Consider the following 16,513-nt stretch of genomic DNA (forward strand, 5'->3'; position numbering starts at 1 on the left):
CTGGGGTGTTATATAAGGAGGAGTTTTTGAATGCATTTTGTTTTTAGTGTGCAGTTTTAAATCATGAACAGCTCCCTTGCTATAAAATTAGCTATTTAATTTACAAAACTATGCAAATTCAAAATGAATTAAACTCAAAAAGGATACATGGTGGCTTAAAAATAAACGTTTTTTAGTATTTAAAGTCATAGTGATGACTTTATTAGTATGCAGAGTTGACAACAGTTGAAAAGAAAAAAAAAGCATAAAACAGAAATATTATTTACATACAGGTTCTTGTTGTTCTCTTGCATTACAATCTGATAGCAGAGTCAGGCTGAACTGGGCCATTCAAAATGCAGAAAGAAAATTACTTAAAAGCAAAACTCAATGAGAGAATCAATCCATTTTCTCTTCACTTGTCTGCTCTGCGTCATGGGAGTAGCAGCATTTGTCTCCATGAGTGCATGTTCCCTGAGAAGAGAGTGAAAGATTTGAAGGATTCAAAGAGGCAAGTTTTTACGACTGAATCAGTCAGTGGTGCATTCTGACAGTGTTCAGCTTCTCTGAATAAAATGCTGTGTAATGGTTTGGTGCTAATGAGCTGCACTACCCCAAACTACAAATAGTTTGACACATAATAGCAGTAATGATCAGATGTCTGTACTCACATGTCAAAAATAACCTATATAAAAAAAAGGAAACAATCTGGAAATTTCAGTTTGGTAAAAGGAAAACTGTTTTGAAAATGGAAATTTTGTAGGAATCCTGGAAGCTTTAGTTAAACTCCCAGGTATTCCCCTACGTTCCCCACCATTGGGTGAAAATCATCTGCTTCCACATTCACACCTCCAGATTTTAACTGACAAATAGATTCTTTTAGTCTTTACTCCATTTTTACTACATTAACCATAAAAAGGCAACACGCAGTGATTATTTGGTAACAAGTGAGTCGGTTTGATAAATCTGACCTGTTTGAACCTCTTGCAGGGAAAGTTCTTCAACTCGGAGGAGTCTGTGATCTGGTTCCTTCTCTTGTTCTGGCACTTCTTCCTCTTGTCTTGCAGGTCAGTTGCGATGCCCCCACTGGAGGAAAAGTTGTCAGTGTTTGTAGATTAGGAGAGGAGAAAATGATAATATGAAGGTGGTACAGGAAATCTCAACAAAAAGATGCAAAAAATTTTATTTGTCCCCAAATATTTGGCCTGTAATTATTTTGCATTTATCTCTGAATCCTTTAACCCATTATTCTGACAGGATTTTCTTTTTTGGTTGGTTTATTTTGTTTGTTTAAAATATTGCCAATAAAAAGAGCAAATCCTCCCAAATTTCAGTCCTTATAGATCCAAAGCTGTAAAACTAAACGAACAATCTTGCGCTGTCAATAAGAGAATAAGTGCCGGAGTCCAACTTAAAAACCTTCCTAATGTGCATCCTGCTTTTTCTTGTTTTGTAATGATGTTGATCCAGATCTTTGAGTTAATATGTTTTCTTAATCTATGCACCAAATCTCCACCACGTTAAGTAAAGTTTGGTTTTGCATTACATTACTGACAAGCAAAGGTAAGATAAAATCTTCTCTGACGCATCATCACCATGACTCGCCATGAATAAAGGAAATTAGTTTAACCCTGAAAACTAGATCATCAGCATCCACAAACACCATCGCTTATATTGTCCAAAGTTTCTTAGGAACGACAGTGTGCAATTCTGTGGGGTAAATTGCGATAGATAGCTTACTCTTTTATGTCCGGGGTAGGTGACTCCAGTCCTTGAGATGCAGAGTTCAGGTTTTAGATGTTGCCCATAAGCTGCTGGATCCATTTCATTTGAATCAGGTTTGTTACAGCAGGAAAATTCCAAAACCTGCTGGACTGCAGCTCTCAAGGACCAGAGTTTCCTACCCCTGCTTATGGTTATCTATCCTATCCAGGACGTTTACAGTCCGGAAATTGACAGTTGATGTTCAATATGAGGAGCAGCCAAAGATCAACAAGTGAAAGAAAGTTATTTATATGTCTGAAATGAGCAAGAATAATAGTCGTCTATGTCTGGAATAAAGCAAGGAGACTTTTTTGAGGCATAATGGCACCATAAGTGAGCTGAGTTTGAGCTGATTTTGTGAAAATAGATAAACAGTAGCATAGATAAAATCTACATAGCAAAAGTAAAAACTATTGATACATTTGTTTTACATCATTTTTGCATTCATACTCTTACACCTGAGGCAGTCCTAAGAAACCATCTTTACACCGACTGTGCTTAAATAGGTTGAGCTTCTACATGCATTTTATATATAAAAAATGAAACAAAACAAAAAACAAGCAGACCAAAACTAGCAAATAATGGCTTGGAGTTTTAAGAGTTAATCTGGGACAATTCTCAAAACTGTGATTACTTTAGATTAATTAGCCTGTAACTGTGTGTATTGAGGCAGCTTGTGTTATTCACCCAGCTTTGGCACGGGCTTTCGGTCCCCAGAAGGCCTGAGGATTCTCCTGGAACCTGGTCAAATGGCGTTTACGGGACTGAGGGTTGGCATCCCCCCTCACAGTGAAACAGGCCTCCAAGCTGCAAGCACACAAACAAACAAACACACAGAAAATTCTAAACAAATATCTTAGTAAAGCCACCTTCAGGTCAAAATAAATGGGTTTTAATACATAACACAGTGTACATAAACATTTTTTTTTATTAAAAGTTTTTTGGCTGTTTTAGAAATTTAGCCATTTTTAGAAAATTGCTATTTATTTCTAAAAATGCAACAAAACTTAAATTAATAACTTATTAAACAGACCAAATATTTAATAAGGTCCAAGTATATCATTCTGAGCATCTTAACAATTTCATTGTATTTATAAAACATAAAAACAAATCTAACGTGTAATGCCAGAAACAAACTGGGAAAAAAAAAGATTCCGTAATGAGATGAATGGGGGTCAGGTGAGGGTGTCAGGATTGGGTATAAAAGGAGCCTCTCCCAAAGGCATAGTCTATCCAGGCATAGCTAGATCATGGCTCACTACTTAGTGCCTAATAGTTTGAATTATTAATAAGTTCTTAAATATTTCTTATAGTAAAACTGTAAAACTGTGAAGGTCTTTCAGCATCTACAGTGCATAATAATGTCAAAATATTCAGGGAGTCTGGAGAATTCTCAATGGGTATAGGAAGAAACCATCATGATATAATGGTTAACATAGTTGCCTTAACTCAGAAAAATTTTGGGTTTTTACTGAAGTTCACGTATCCTGAAATGCAGACTAACATGCATTACGTGAGGAGAAAGATCAGCTCTGCTGCAAAACTTTCCGTTCTGTGTACAGATGAGTCCATCTTTTAGCTGCTTTTGAGAAGGAAAAGAACTACTTGACTTTGGCTCCATGTTTCCAGTGCACAGCATAGATGACTTGCATATGTGTGAGGGTGCTGTAAATGTTTATGCTGACCAATAAGGTGACATCTTTTCCTGAGAGGTCCATGAATATTTCAGCAGGACAATGCAGATCTCATTCTGCATGACCTACAACAGACCTGCACTCCAGATCTGCATCCTACTGAAAACTCATGGAACTTTATGAGGAGGAATGTCAGAAGACTACAGACTGTCGAACAGCTGAAATCAGGTATTAAATAAGAATGGACACAAAAGAAAGTTGATGTAACACAATGGTAAATATCTCCATCTCAACATTATTTTTGTGTTTTGCCGACATCAAATTCTAGATTTCTTTACATTTTCTGATGCTGATCAGTGAATCACTTAAAGTCATTTAATTGTACTTAAACAAGGATACCAAAGAAATGAACAAACTACAGATTTAAACCTCAGAATTTCTCTGGAAAAAGGGTTTGCAGGTTTACTTCCAAAACTTTCAAAACCAGTGTAGTCGATCAGTCTTTCCAGGTACATTTAAACTCATCATGAGGGCCTAATGGTTGGTCATTAACTGGTAGGACTGGTCTCACCAGGGTTCGGTAGAGAGGATCTTGAATGCAGGACTTGTCGGAGACAGTTTCTCCCTCTTCACAGGGTTGGTTTTCTCCTACAGATGATGATCAAGCAAAAAAAAAACATCTTAAATATGCATCATATGATTTTCCAGAGCAGTTTAATTTTTTTATGTATGCATGTTTATATTTCCTTCAAACAACAGCTGGAACAAGAAAGGACTTTTTTTTCCTTTAATATTTACCCAGCATCGCATGATGTCCCAGATGGCTGCAGGAGGAGCATCTGTTTTAACTGCGTTTTTACAGGCATGAGAAAGGGAAACCCTGTGGCCGGCATGAAGGAGAGCAGACCTACAGAGAAAAAGACAGATTCATTCATTCAACTTAAGAAAAATGTAGGACTGGAACATCAAAAGAACCAGTTTACAAATAAAGAAATCTTTTAAAAGGACAATGCAGAACGTGAACTGCAGCATTTTGAGCAAGTGGTTCTTAATCTAGTGGTTTTCAGCTTCTAACAAAATAAGAATGGCAGCGACCTCTAAACCCTCATATTGCTGGTCACTGGCTGAAGTATAGAAACACTGATTATAAGGCAAAGAAAACTAAGTAATAATGATAACACAATTAGACCCAACTATCATGCTACTATTTTTATTCATTTATGACTGTTTTTTTGTCTTGTAACCATTATATATGTGTCATTAGCAACCATTTGAAATTTTTATTTGATTCCTAGAGATCATTTCCAGACCCACTATAGGATGTCTCGTGACACACGTGTTTACCTAAACTGGAGCAGTGATGGAGTATTACATTTTATTGTGCTGCTCAGATTGTCCACAGTGTAGTAAAGAGGCACATCTTCCAATTCCTGAAACAAACACATCACAGGTGGTTGTACATCAGTCCAGCAAATAACAACTGAAGCACCAGTCAAGAAGTTGGTTAAAAAAATTCGTTTAACTCATGAAATTTAAAGCCACCTGATGCAACTAACCACACCCACATGATAATAGAAAAGAGTGATGTCAATGCCTATAAGACAGCTCATAGAGTGGAAAATGTAAATGGATACCTCAGTCACCATGCTGAGCATGCCTTCTATTCGTTTGGATGTCCCAAACCTGGAAGGGTTCCCTGACACTGCAGACAAAACCTTCTGGACAAACGACAAGTCGTGTATGGGCTCAGCCCAGATGGGACCACCCAGCTACAAAAAAGAAAAGACTTTAAATCATTTATAAAATGCATGTTTGTAAGGAAATAACCATAAACCAAAGAAGTCTTAAGACAGTGTGAGACCCAGCGGATAATTAACCAAAGGATTAAAAGCAGTCATTTAACTTAGAACATTTTGCATTATTGACTTATTGACTATGACTACAGCACATGATGGGATAGGCTGCTGTCCCTAGGTGCCACCTGATGTCTCTGTCCACAGTGCTCACACTCGGGTCCAACTGGGGGTCCTGTGGCAGCAGAGTACTTCATACTGGAATCACAGAAAATCCAACTTTACTAATACATACACACACACACACACATAAATTCTGCAGCATGTACTACAAAGAGAAATAATGATATGGGGGGGGGTGCTTGAGCTGTCACTGCACTATTTCGAAAACTTTAAATTTTGTGTGAAGCATCCTCAGGTTAGACTTAACTTTCATTTGGCCAAACAGCTGAACCGATGCAGTCCACCTGAATTATTTCAGTAACTTTGACAAATAGCTCTTATGGAGAAACTTTCCCCCTCTTTACTTCTTCCTCCAATTGTGACATTTTCCTTCAATGTCTCAGGTTCTGTTGAGACTGCAGACAAGTCAGATTTGTTTCTCAAATCTGATCTTCAGGACGGACTGTCTGTACTGTTATTTGCAAGTGAAAAAAAGATCTTGTGAAGCTTTTGTGGCAGTCCAAACTATCTCAGCTCGATGTGGATACCATTTAAATACAGCAAAAAATTTGTTTAAGGCAGACAGTCTGAACAAGGCTTTTGTGCTATCTTATCAAATCATGTACCAGTGTGGAAGGGTGTTTCCTACGGGAGAATTTGCTGACCAGCACACCTTTATTTGATCATCACATGCAAAACATTTTAGACACAGCTTTACTGTGACTTACTGTTTTCCATTGCTTGTTCTCCTGCCCATTCTCTGCAAGTGGAAAGACCCACAGCCGACACAATTGTAGACCAGAGCCTGCTTACTGCAACACCAGGAAAAAAAGATGAACTCATGTGCATACTTGCATCCACCTACATGCTATTATTATGCCATTATTTAGGCTGTGGATCTTAAATAGTATATAAATAATGTATATGCAGTATAATGCCATATTTCTGATAGGTTTAATTTTATTTTGCTATTATATCTCACCAAGTTCTGCCACTGACATTATTTCCATATTTTGTTACTGCGGTGACCCAGTTTCAGGATCATTCATCTTTTATCATCGAGTACATCAGCCTTTGTTAGAAGACAGTCTGTGTGTGTCACTGTGAGTCAGTAAAGCACCTGGCTGAGTTTTTGACTATAGCCTGTCCTGTGAAGACGCGTACAAAGACCCGAATGTAGAAGTCGGCACTGATAGATAGCAGGGGCTGGATGTATCGCTGGTAGACACCCGCGCGCTGGTCCAAACTGTGGAGGATGGTACGAAGAGCCTGCAGATTTTTAAAAAAATGAATGAAGAGAGAAATTATCTTCCTCTTAGGGTTAAAACCTTTGCAACATTTAATCTTTTGCAGGATTTATAGAAAGAAGTCACATGAAACCTAATTGCTGTTATTGAAACTGACACTTGAGCTGGACAAAGGCATGTATTTAACCAAATGACACATTGCTGGGTTGTGCTACTGGATGTAAAACCACCTCACTCATGTGCAGGATGAGTAGAAGCACTCAGAGAGCACAGACCTCTGACAAGCCATTCGGTCACTCACCTGGGAAAAACTCCAAGAGGCCCAACAGCCCACCAAGTACCAGTCAAACAATGTTGGATTTTCACATCTACTGTGATGTCATCTAGTAATTTTTTCCCCCCAGTGATTCTGGGCATTATCTGATGAGTTAGAAGCTGTAATAAATAAATCAAATGAACCAAAGCAGAAGAATGAATGCCGAATAAGCTTTGGCTATGCTCCAACAAATGAAGGAGGAAGACTCAGATGGGGGAGAAATGATTAGCTCCTCCTACTATAATAGAACCAAGTTAGGAGTAGACATCCTTGACAAGATTTCATCTCGGGCTGCAACTAGAAGATGGCCTGTTGTGGTGTTTTATAACGTTTTGGACATGGCTGCACTGAATGGAGGGGTCCTCTACCAGAGCGTCATCGATGCCAGAATGGCCCAGCGTGCGTTCATTATTGAACTGTCGATATATGATTACAACAAATCAATATCAGCTGACATCCAGCGTTCTCTGTCGTTACTTTAGCATTATATGATTTTATGATATGATTTTATTATATGATTTTTTTTTCTCCAACTGCCCCATAAAACATGTTTACAAGTTGCTTTTTGCTGGATTTCTTGCCGTGCACAGAAGCTGGTTAACAAGAGCTGCAGAAGTATGAAAAAACCCTTACTGGAAATGTAAGTCAGTGTCTCATCATCATTAAGAACTAGAATCTTGAAGAGGAAATATTTACATTATGGAGGATATTTTAACAAACCTCCATCTGACCAAGCTGTAGCCTCCACACAGAAACCTCTGAAACCTTGATTGTTTCTGACTGTTACTGACTCGTACAGTTATTGTACGCATTTGCGAACAAAGGATGGAGACACTGTGAATGAGAAAATGCCGCCATGTCTGTACATGTACCTCATGTGCATTTTCACAGTTATAGCAGTGAGTGTGTGTGTGTGTGTGTGTGTGTGTGTGTGTGTGTGTGTGTGTGTGTGTGTGTGTGTGTGTACTCTGCGCCCTCACCATCTCATGACAGTATTTGGCTTTGATGGAGACTGAGCCATATTTGCTGTAGCAAGTTTCTCCACTATTTCCTGCCATCACAGCCATGTCTGTACATGTTACACACAACAGACCTGAGAGAAACAGATAAGAGAAAGAAGCAGATTCACTTATTAGGTCTGACTATTGCTTTGTGCAATCATCTCCAACAGAGGCTGGAGAAGGAAACGTTAAACAAGGCATGACTTAAGTTTGTTTAAAACTGGGACAGGAAAAGAAATTCTATGTTTTTACAATATGCATTCATTACTATATGCTTTATTTATAATGTAGACTGGATAGAAACTCATTGGATTGAAGATATGCCATCATGTTCGGTCTTACAGCTTTAAATGCAGCTCTCTTGTTCTTTAAAAAAAAAAAAACTAACTAAAAATCAAGCCTTTCAGTTAACAAGAACTTTAGGATTTCAAAACCACGATGCTGTAGTTTTAAAATGGTTCTGAGTGAGACCATGTTATAACACAACATTTTCTCTGGATTTTCTGCAGTGATTTTTCAGAATGTGTAAGAGTGCAAACATATCTACAAATTTAGATGGGGAGTCCAGTTCTTTTTGGATGGACATATTTTGTTTTACTTCTGCAGTTCAATAGCCCCTATTGTCATGTGAAAGAAAAAACTAAAACACCCTATTTGAATTTTAAGATTTTATCCTTCAAGGTATAAGAAAATAAAACTTTTAGTCACTACTTAAAATTAAGCAAATACAACCTCAGAACAACATCACATACATCAAACTCTGTCATGGCAATTATGACTAAAAAACTCAAAATTGGCAGGTTTTTGCGACTAATTCTGCATCAATCTGGCATCCTGCCTCTTCTCTGAGAGCTCTCCCACCAGTAAAAGTCAGTCTCATGTTGACTCTTGTCATATCTCTTTTTTGTCAACTCTCTCTCTTTCTATTCCTCGCTTCTTCGGACAATATCCTCCTTGGTTTTAGTCAGTCACGGTTGCTTATCACTAACAAGCTGGTTAGTGTGTTGACATTGTTGACACGGCGCAGTAGAGCAAAATGCAGCTGTCACGTGATACTCTGGGCAGAAACACAACATTGTGAAGTGCAGCTTCTCAGCCTTGGGACACTTCAGGGCAATCCCGGCTCCAAGAGTGTGCATAATGAATGTCAGTGTGCTATCAAACTGAGTCAGTTTATCCTCTTTATGTCCCAACACAATATTTCGACCAGGTTGAGGTCTGAACTTTGACTCACTGTTTTTCTTTTTTAATGTTGTAGTTCTCACTTTTTAAGACCTGGTAAAGGCCAGATATGTTTTTTTCTTAATATTTAAAATTTTAGTCATGAAAAAGGGAGAAGTTTTCTTCTTCTTCACAACTGTTAACAGTCCATAAGACAGACTTTTCTCCAACGTCTGAAATCCTGATGGTAAATCTAATTTAGCAACTTAATGTCTTGAAATAACAATTTTCAGTCAAGTAACAAAAAAGTATCAACTTCCTTAAAACATATAAGACATTAAAAAAAAGCATATACTCATCACCAAATCATTAGCTTCCCTCTTAGCTCACATTAGTTTCACATCCTGATTTAAACCCAACACTTTGTGAGCTGAGGGCATAAGCTTTCATGGTTTAAGTGAAAATCAGAGAATTTAGTCCTGATTGGTGGACTATTGTTACTGTCAAAATTAAGCTACCCACCTCCTTCACCGACAGCCTGCACAGCAGCATCCAGGAACGAGGCGGGGCTACCATAGGGGTCCAGATCAATGACATCATATCGCTCCTTCTTCCCTCGCTTCTCATACATCAGCATGCTGGGCACCAAAGATAAGAAGATAAGAATTACTGAGCCAAATTCTACAGCTGGAAAGAAAAAACACACTGTAATCCCTCAAAAGAGTTGAAACATGATGAATCAGCACAAAATTTCAAGGGAAAATTGTTCAGGGCAAGCATGAGGAGTGACCGAATAGGACAGAGGAAAAGCTATAGGAAGACAAAAAAAAGTCCAAGAGATAGAAGAGAGAGAAAATGTGATGATACAGTAATAAAATTTTAAATAAGAAAAAGAGCTGAGGAAGGCACCGAAGAAGAAGTCAAAGGTGAAGAGTGGAGACGATGCTCAGAAATCATACCTAGCATCTCTGCAGCTAGCATGGAGCAGGTGGTTGACTCTGTTGTACTGAGCATTCCTTGCAATCAGGGCTGCCGCCTTGGAGGAGAAATCATTGGCAGTGACGCTGTGCAGACCGGGAACCTCAAGAGCAAAACGCACCGAGCGCAAACCAGATGCTGCCAGGCCCTCCAGAACACGAAGACCTTGCTGAAACAAAAGATTTGAAGAAACAAAAATGAGCTGTACAGGATACAACAGACAAGCCACAGAGACAAGATGAGCCGAACAGATACAGAGCTACAACTTTTAGTTTTTAAAAAGCTACATACTGTCCTGTGAGAACCAACTGTGTCTGTTGCTGATCAGGTTGAGTACAAGAAATTTATCCGGACTTATTTACTTTGACTACTGCACCCAGAAAGAAGTGCATTAGAACAACCTACTAATTTGAATCTGCAAAGGGTAAAACCAAAGCTCTGAGCTAAAAGATGCTCAAAAAAAAAGGTGCTCAAAAGTGAAGGGAAGTGCAAAGTTCCCTGACAGGTTCATCACTGGGACAAATCCTCCTCATTGTCATTAGATTCACTGTGTTACTATGAGACTACTGATAATAGCTGCAACAACATTTGTCAATTTCTGCTGTAGTAGAAAGCATCAAAGAAAATGTCGTTTTAACACTGCACATCTTCTGCTCAGAATCATATCTTCTCCTTAATCAATGCAAACTATCAATTAAAATAGTAAATTCCAACCCTCAAAAAACACAGTACTTACTAAAGAGGAGAGTTCTGTCTCTTGTGTTTAGTGGACATTAATGACAATGAAACACTTTGAAGTTTTATAGAATTGTCTCAGATTCCCTCTCTTTACCACTTTGGAGCCACCAAAGTGTGAAATTACTTGGTACATGATTAACATAAGCAATTTGGTGGAAGCTTTCATGCAAAATGGTCTGCACTGGAACTAGTATGTGCATTGTTTTTAAATAGTTTGCACTTGTTCACCGTCTCTTTAACATAATGTAGATTTGTCCAAGAATGCTTTAGAGAAGTGCAGAGATTGAGTATTGAATCAGTCAGACTGGAAAATGACCACTGGAGCCACAGTTACTCCACTATGGTAGCCATACCGAAGTCAAAAAACTCCAGTGGGGGGGGGGGGGGGGGGGGGGGGGGGGACATAGAAATAAAGCCACTGACTGTGACTGTGTTAATGCCTCATTTCAAGCTACAGAACAACAATCACAGCCTCTGCACGGCCACACTTTTAGCCACCGTTTATGTTTATTATGAACCACAGCTCTAACGGCCATCCATTAACACCTTTGAACCTTAACTACAGTTTTATCTGTTTTCCACATTCTTGTGAGAAATTACCATTGAAGAAACTTCAGTTCAAACTGGATCAGCTGCAAACATACGATTTATTTTTATTCATCAGTCCTTTCATGCTGCTTCACTGGGCCGATCAGTCTTACATACCTCATACTTCTCCCCTACTGTTGCAGCAACTTTGGGCTCCTCTGCACCATTTTTGTCCTCAGCCTGTACGTCGGTCTCATTCGTCTCCTCTGACAGAGAAACCACCACCCTCTCCTTCTCTCCAGGCACCACCACCTTCAACCCACGCTGAGCGAACAGATCTCTCGCAAACTCTGTGATAACTGCACATCTGAAAACAAGAAAATAACTGTTTCTTTCTGTACATGTATTGTGGATAAAGATAAAAGAGTACAAAAAGAGCTAAATCATATATTCATAGTGTTTCCTATCCTCTGGGCTCAACTTCCATAATTATTTCCACACATTTTTGACAGGAATCCTAAGCACTTGAATAGAGGCAATTTCACTTCTTTTCTTGGTTCTTGAAGACCTTTAACCTCTCATTCATCTTCAAGAACCAAGAAACAAAGTCCACTTACCTTTATTCAAGTTCTCAGGACTATCATGACCTGGATGACTGAGAATCTACACCAAAGGACGTTATTATCTTAATGATCAACTGCTTCAAAATTCTTGCTTGGGTTTTATTGCATCTGAGGAACCATAGTGGAAAGATGCTCAAAGCATGACTGGAAAACTAAAGCCAAGTAATGGACTGACTGTGTGCAAGTTGAACTTAAGTTACACTTTGCTTACGTTAAATCTCTGTTAAACTCCTGAACTGGGTTGTAAAACACCTCATTAGCATTAGGAAACAAGATGGCCGCCTTTCCTTCTCTGACCACTGTCTCTCCAGGCAACAGTTCCACCTGAGGTGTTTCCTCCTGGCTGCCTGTTGCATCAGAACTCATGCCAGCTGCTGAAGAATCAGCAGGTGGGAGGGAGGGCTTGACGGTGGGACCCCCAGGGTCCATAGATCTTAGTTTCCTGCTGGCAGCAGCACCAACACTCCACCAAAAACTCTTTCTGGCTGAACTGTTGAAGGAAGGATGGGAGATGAGGTGGCACAGTCGAGCACTCCGCACTAACATAAAGGTTCAGTCTGAAAAAGCACACATTAAACACATTGCAAATTATTTCAGAAGGAAGGTTCTCTTACAGCAAGTTATGCTTTTATAAACATGAAATGGCCCTTTTATTTATTTTTATATATAAAATTATGCTGAATACGAACCTGACAAGACTTGAAGTATGAATAACTATAACTTCCATTACCAACTAATCAATTGCATTACAGACACAAACAACAAACATACCAAAAGACCACTGTGAGTAATAAAACAAAAGCAGTATTTAGGACAAAGAGTGGTAGTAATAAACTGCATATTTATAACTACATTATGTGCAGATTTGCAGTGCAAAATGGTGTTCCTATCACGTGTGAGGAGTGCGAGGTGCTGAACTGTGGGCATAAATTCCTCCAAGGTTCTTCATCAGGGCTGCACAACATATCAAAAGTCTTATCATCACACCATTAATATTGCAAAACGTTGCATGGTAATCAATAAATGGAGGGTCATATTTCGGACAGTTCAAGTTAAAATAGTAGCACTAGCAACTGACGAGGGCTGAATTCCAATTAGAAGAAGTTCAGCTGGTGCGCATGTTCTGCTGCTAACCACCATGCACAGATACAGAAGTGGAATGCAGCCGTCGTTCATATGCCCGAGCTTAACACACATGGGAAAGATTTATACTGAAAATAAACTAAAATAAAAAAGATTAAGAGCATTAAGACAAAAATAATAGATATTCAACTAGAGTGTTTTTTTATTTTAGATTAAACCGACGAAATCCTAAATACATTATTTCTGTTATAAAAGTAAACAATTTATTTAACACAATTTCACAATTTTAAAGCTGGACACATAGAAGGTGTTTGGGGATTTTTGCTTATCAGCTTTAAAATATATGATTTGTCATAGCTACTGTGGAGGTTTGATTCATCGATCCATTCATTCATTCATTTTAACTGACTTTTTTTTTAGCATTTAAGTCAAGCAAGATATATGCTTTTATATATCCCCCAAAAATGTTTATTTTAACCGTTAGTGCTTTCAGTTTAACGTTTTAATAAGTTGGGAGATAAAACAGGTGATTTTACAAAGATAGGAAATCTTATATTCGGTTAGTTGACTAGATTAATGCACTTTTCGGCTAAGAAAAGCGAACTAAACTACACATGTTAGCTACTGAATGCAACATTATTACCATATTTACTAGCTAGGCTAAACAATAGCAGTCAACATTTTTACCTGCGATATTTCCACTACGTAGACACTGTTTCTTAAGTGTTAAGAGTTTTACTGTACAAGCAACGTAGACGATAAACAGCTGACAGCCGGTTTGCTGCTGTTGGACTGGCAGCTTGCTCGCGTTAGCGCATGGAGGCAGCCATGTTTGGAATGACTCTACGGAAGCCTGCGCGGTCAGAAATGATAATTAAACCTGTCCTTTGCCTGCTGATCTATCAATCGCAATCCGGACTATTTTCAAGTAAACCTGCAGAAGGACACCAGTTAGCATACATTATCAATATTTACCAAATGAAAAGGCTATACATGACCTATTTATTATTCACAGTTTCCTAGATTTTAGATGTGCAGTGATTAAAATTTCTCAGAGAAGAGACTACGTCAGTGTGGGTTGGTCATTTGCTACACAGGCAAAAAAACAGAAGCCTTTCGGACATGAGTGTGATGTTTTGAAAGGAAGAATTGGTCTGAATGAAATAAGGTGTTCATGTTGCAGTTTTGATTTTTCTATTTCAAGCACTGACTGGTTCCCTGGAAAATGCATAAACATAAGGGTTAGCTCAAGACATTTTCATTGTCAAAGCAGGATTAAACAGTTGGTGAAGAGATCATTTTGGACTATGTGATTATTTTTAATGTGTATTATTTCTTCTCTTGTTTAGTTTATTTAAAAAAAATTCAAAGAAGTAAGAAAAACTGTCTCAAGTACTCTAAATTATTATCAAATTAGCTGCTAATTTTCTGTCAGTTGATTTATTGATAAATCAACAACAGGAAATTATTATTATTTTTTTTACATAAAAACAATAATTAATCAGAAGACGAAGAAGATAAGGACTTGTTTTGGAGGGTGATGACTGCAGGCAGGAATAATCTCCGGTATCTTTTTGTCTTTTATTTGAGTTGAAAAAGTTTCTCACTGAACATGCTTTGTTGTTTCTTTACTGTGTTTTGTAATAAGCAGCTCGTGCAGAATTTTCTTTTACTGAACAATTAGCTCCAGCACCTCCAGAGTTATCCCCAGCACTGAACCAGCTTTCTCAATCAGTTTGTTCAGTCTCTTTGAGTCTCTGGCTCTGATGCTGCTACCCCAACCGATAACTGCAAAGCTGATTATACTTTCTAGAACAGACTTATAGAAGTTATGCAACACCTTGGTGCAGAAATTAAATATAATAATGTTCCTTAAGAAGTAGAATCTGCTCTGTCCTTTCATATAGACGCCCCGACCACACATCCCTCATGTTGTTCTGCTTGAGCTGGTTTTCAAACTTTTTCCTGTAGTCCTCCTTGCACTTCTTAATCTTTGTTTTAAGTATTTTTTGTGTTTATTTCAATACCTCCCTGTCTCCATCCCTGAATGCTTTCTTTTTGATGTTTAGCAGCCTTTTCAGGTCAACGGTGATCCAGTGACCTGATTATTGGGGAAGCACCTCGCTGTTCAAGTTGGGACGATATTGTCCACACAGAAGTTGATGTCATCTCCATGTGGTTCATAGAGGACGTTCCAGTCTGTGGCCTCAAATCGACCCTCACAGAGGCCCGTCAGCTTTATTTAACCAGGTTTTAATAGTCTGTATGATGACTGGCTGCTGATGAACAGTGGGTTTGTAGGTGGGAGGTGAGAAGAACCAGATTATGGCCTGATCTTCCTAAACACATATAACCCTTTTGTATAGTAAAGTTTTTAATTTTTAAAGTTATTTCAAAATAATTCTGACACAAATTTACCATTTTAAAATTGTAAGTGAGTGCAGTGTAAAAAAAAAATTACAATTTTTCTCTGAGATACAGCAGATTAGTAAAAAATTAAAAGAAAGAAAGAAGTGATTCAAGTAAAGTGCTTGGCTAAAATGTGAATTTTAGTAAGTGCAAGTTGTTAATTTTGCCATTTTACAGAACAGCCTGTGATTTGCAAAAGAATCAAACATCAGATTTTATATTTATAATCCATTATTGGGGCCCCAAAACTCGGTTCCTACTGTGTTTACTCATTTAAAGATGTGTTTGAATATTAAACTTTTTTCAATAAACCGCGAGAAATTCTGTTTTTAGGAAGATTACTGTGTCAAAAGCCAGTTTGTAGACTTACTTAGAAATCACAAACTAAGACTACTTCATTTCCATTGATCAGGAGTTTTGTGTAACTCCACCAGTCTGACAGTCCTTGATGCAGCTGGCACAGGTTAATCCCAGCCTGGTCCATTGCTGCATGATGTCCACTCTCAGATTTATGGACTTGCAACTTCCAAATAAGGACTATTGAGCTGCTGTTGTAAAATTCTGCAAACTATTAGCAATAATGCAAGAAAGTTGCAGCTCAACAACTAAAAACTATAGCTACTTCTCAATGATGATAAAACAATTAGTAGTTAGTTTACACACTGATTTCAGATTTTAGTTGAAAAAACTTCTAAATATAATCCATTCCATCCCTCCCTGAAACACTAAAATTCTTTTACATTTTATGTAGCCAGACCCATAGTGTTGTGTAAGTCAGAAAATGATTGAGGGGCAATATATTATAGTTTATAGTATGTCACTCTGACTGTTGGAACATCTCAACATGTGGTTTCATTCACTGGATTGCAGCAGTTTCCATAAAGTGGGACCTGGATCTCTGTGAGTATGTGGAAAAACTGCCTGCCTCTACTGAACGCCTATCTGCTCAGAAGCCTGAACATCTGGATGGGGGCGCTGTGACAATGAATGCCCAGAGAGCGTGGCGCTATACATCTGACACAGGAGAATTATAGAGTTAATAGTATTTGGCATGACAGGGAGAGAGAGCGGGGAGCGCAGTGCCGTGCCTGAATGCA

The 16,513-nt window shown here is 38.3% G+C and overlaps 1 protein-coding gene across 2 annotated transcripts; it reads right to left on the reverse strand.

The window, feature by feature from the left end:
- Window positions 1-146: 146 nt before the first annotated feature.
- Window positions 147-13,849, reverse strand: trmt1 (tRNA methyltransferase 1). Of its 2 annotated transcripts, none has more exons than XM_041982766.1 (16): window positions 13,695-13,849; window positions 12,136-12,414; window positions 11,479-11,668; window positions 10,017-10,204; window positions 9,580-9,695; window positions 7,876-7,988; window positions 6,453-6,601; window positions 6,061-6,144; window positions 5,359-5,428; window positions 5,012-5,146; window positions 4,722-4,807; window positions 4,176-4,284; window positions 3,949-4,025; window positions 2,431-2,550; window positions 951-1,065; window positions 147-453 (listed from the first exon to the last, which is right to left on the reverse strand). In XM_041982766.1, exons 2-16 carry the CDS (start codon window positions 12,351-12,353, stop codon window positions 379-381), a joined length of 1,845 nt encoding a protein of 614 aa, XP_041838700.1. In that variant the 5' UTR covers window positions 12,354-12,414; window positions 13,695-13,849; the 3' UTR covers window positions 147-378. The 2 variants fall into 2 exon arrangements, with proteins under 2 accessions (XP_041838700.1, XP_041838699.1); XM_041982765.1 differs by having other exon boundaries at window positions 12,136-12,481.
- Between the last annotated feature and the right edge of the window lie 2,664 nt (window positions 13,850-16,513).

The sequence above is a fragment of the Melanotaenia boesemani genome, chromosome 4, assembly GCF_017639745.1.
Source record: "Melanotaenia boesemani isolate fMelBoe1 chromosome 4, fMelBoe1.pri, whole genome shotgun sequence".
Taxonomy (NCBI): Eukaryota; Metazoa; Chordata; class Actinopteri; order Atheriniformes; family Melanotaeniidae; genus Melanotaenia; species Melanotaenia boesemani.

Bases quoted from the DNA above. Each gene is read 5' to 3' on its own strand.
- trmt1 (XM_041982765.1), bottom strand. From the start codon at position 12,470: ATGTTAGTGCGGAGTGCTCGACTGTGCCACCTCATCTCCCATCCTTCC. The intron at 6,145-6,452 runs GTGCTTTACTGA...CTGGTGTTGCAG, and splicing joins ATAGTCAAAAACTCAGCCAG to TAAGCAGGCTCTGGTCTACA. The intron at 5,147-5,358 runs GTGGCACCTAGG...TCTTTTTTGTAG, and splicing joins ACTGTGGACAGAGACATCAG to CTGGGTGGTCCCATCTGGGC.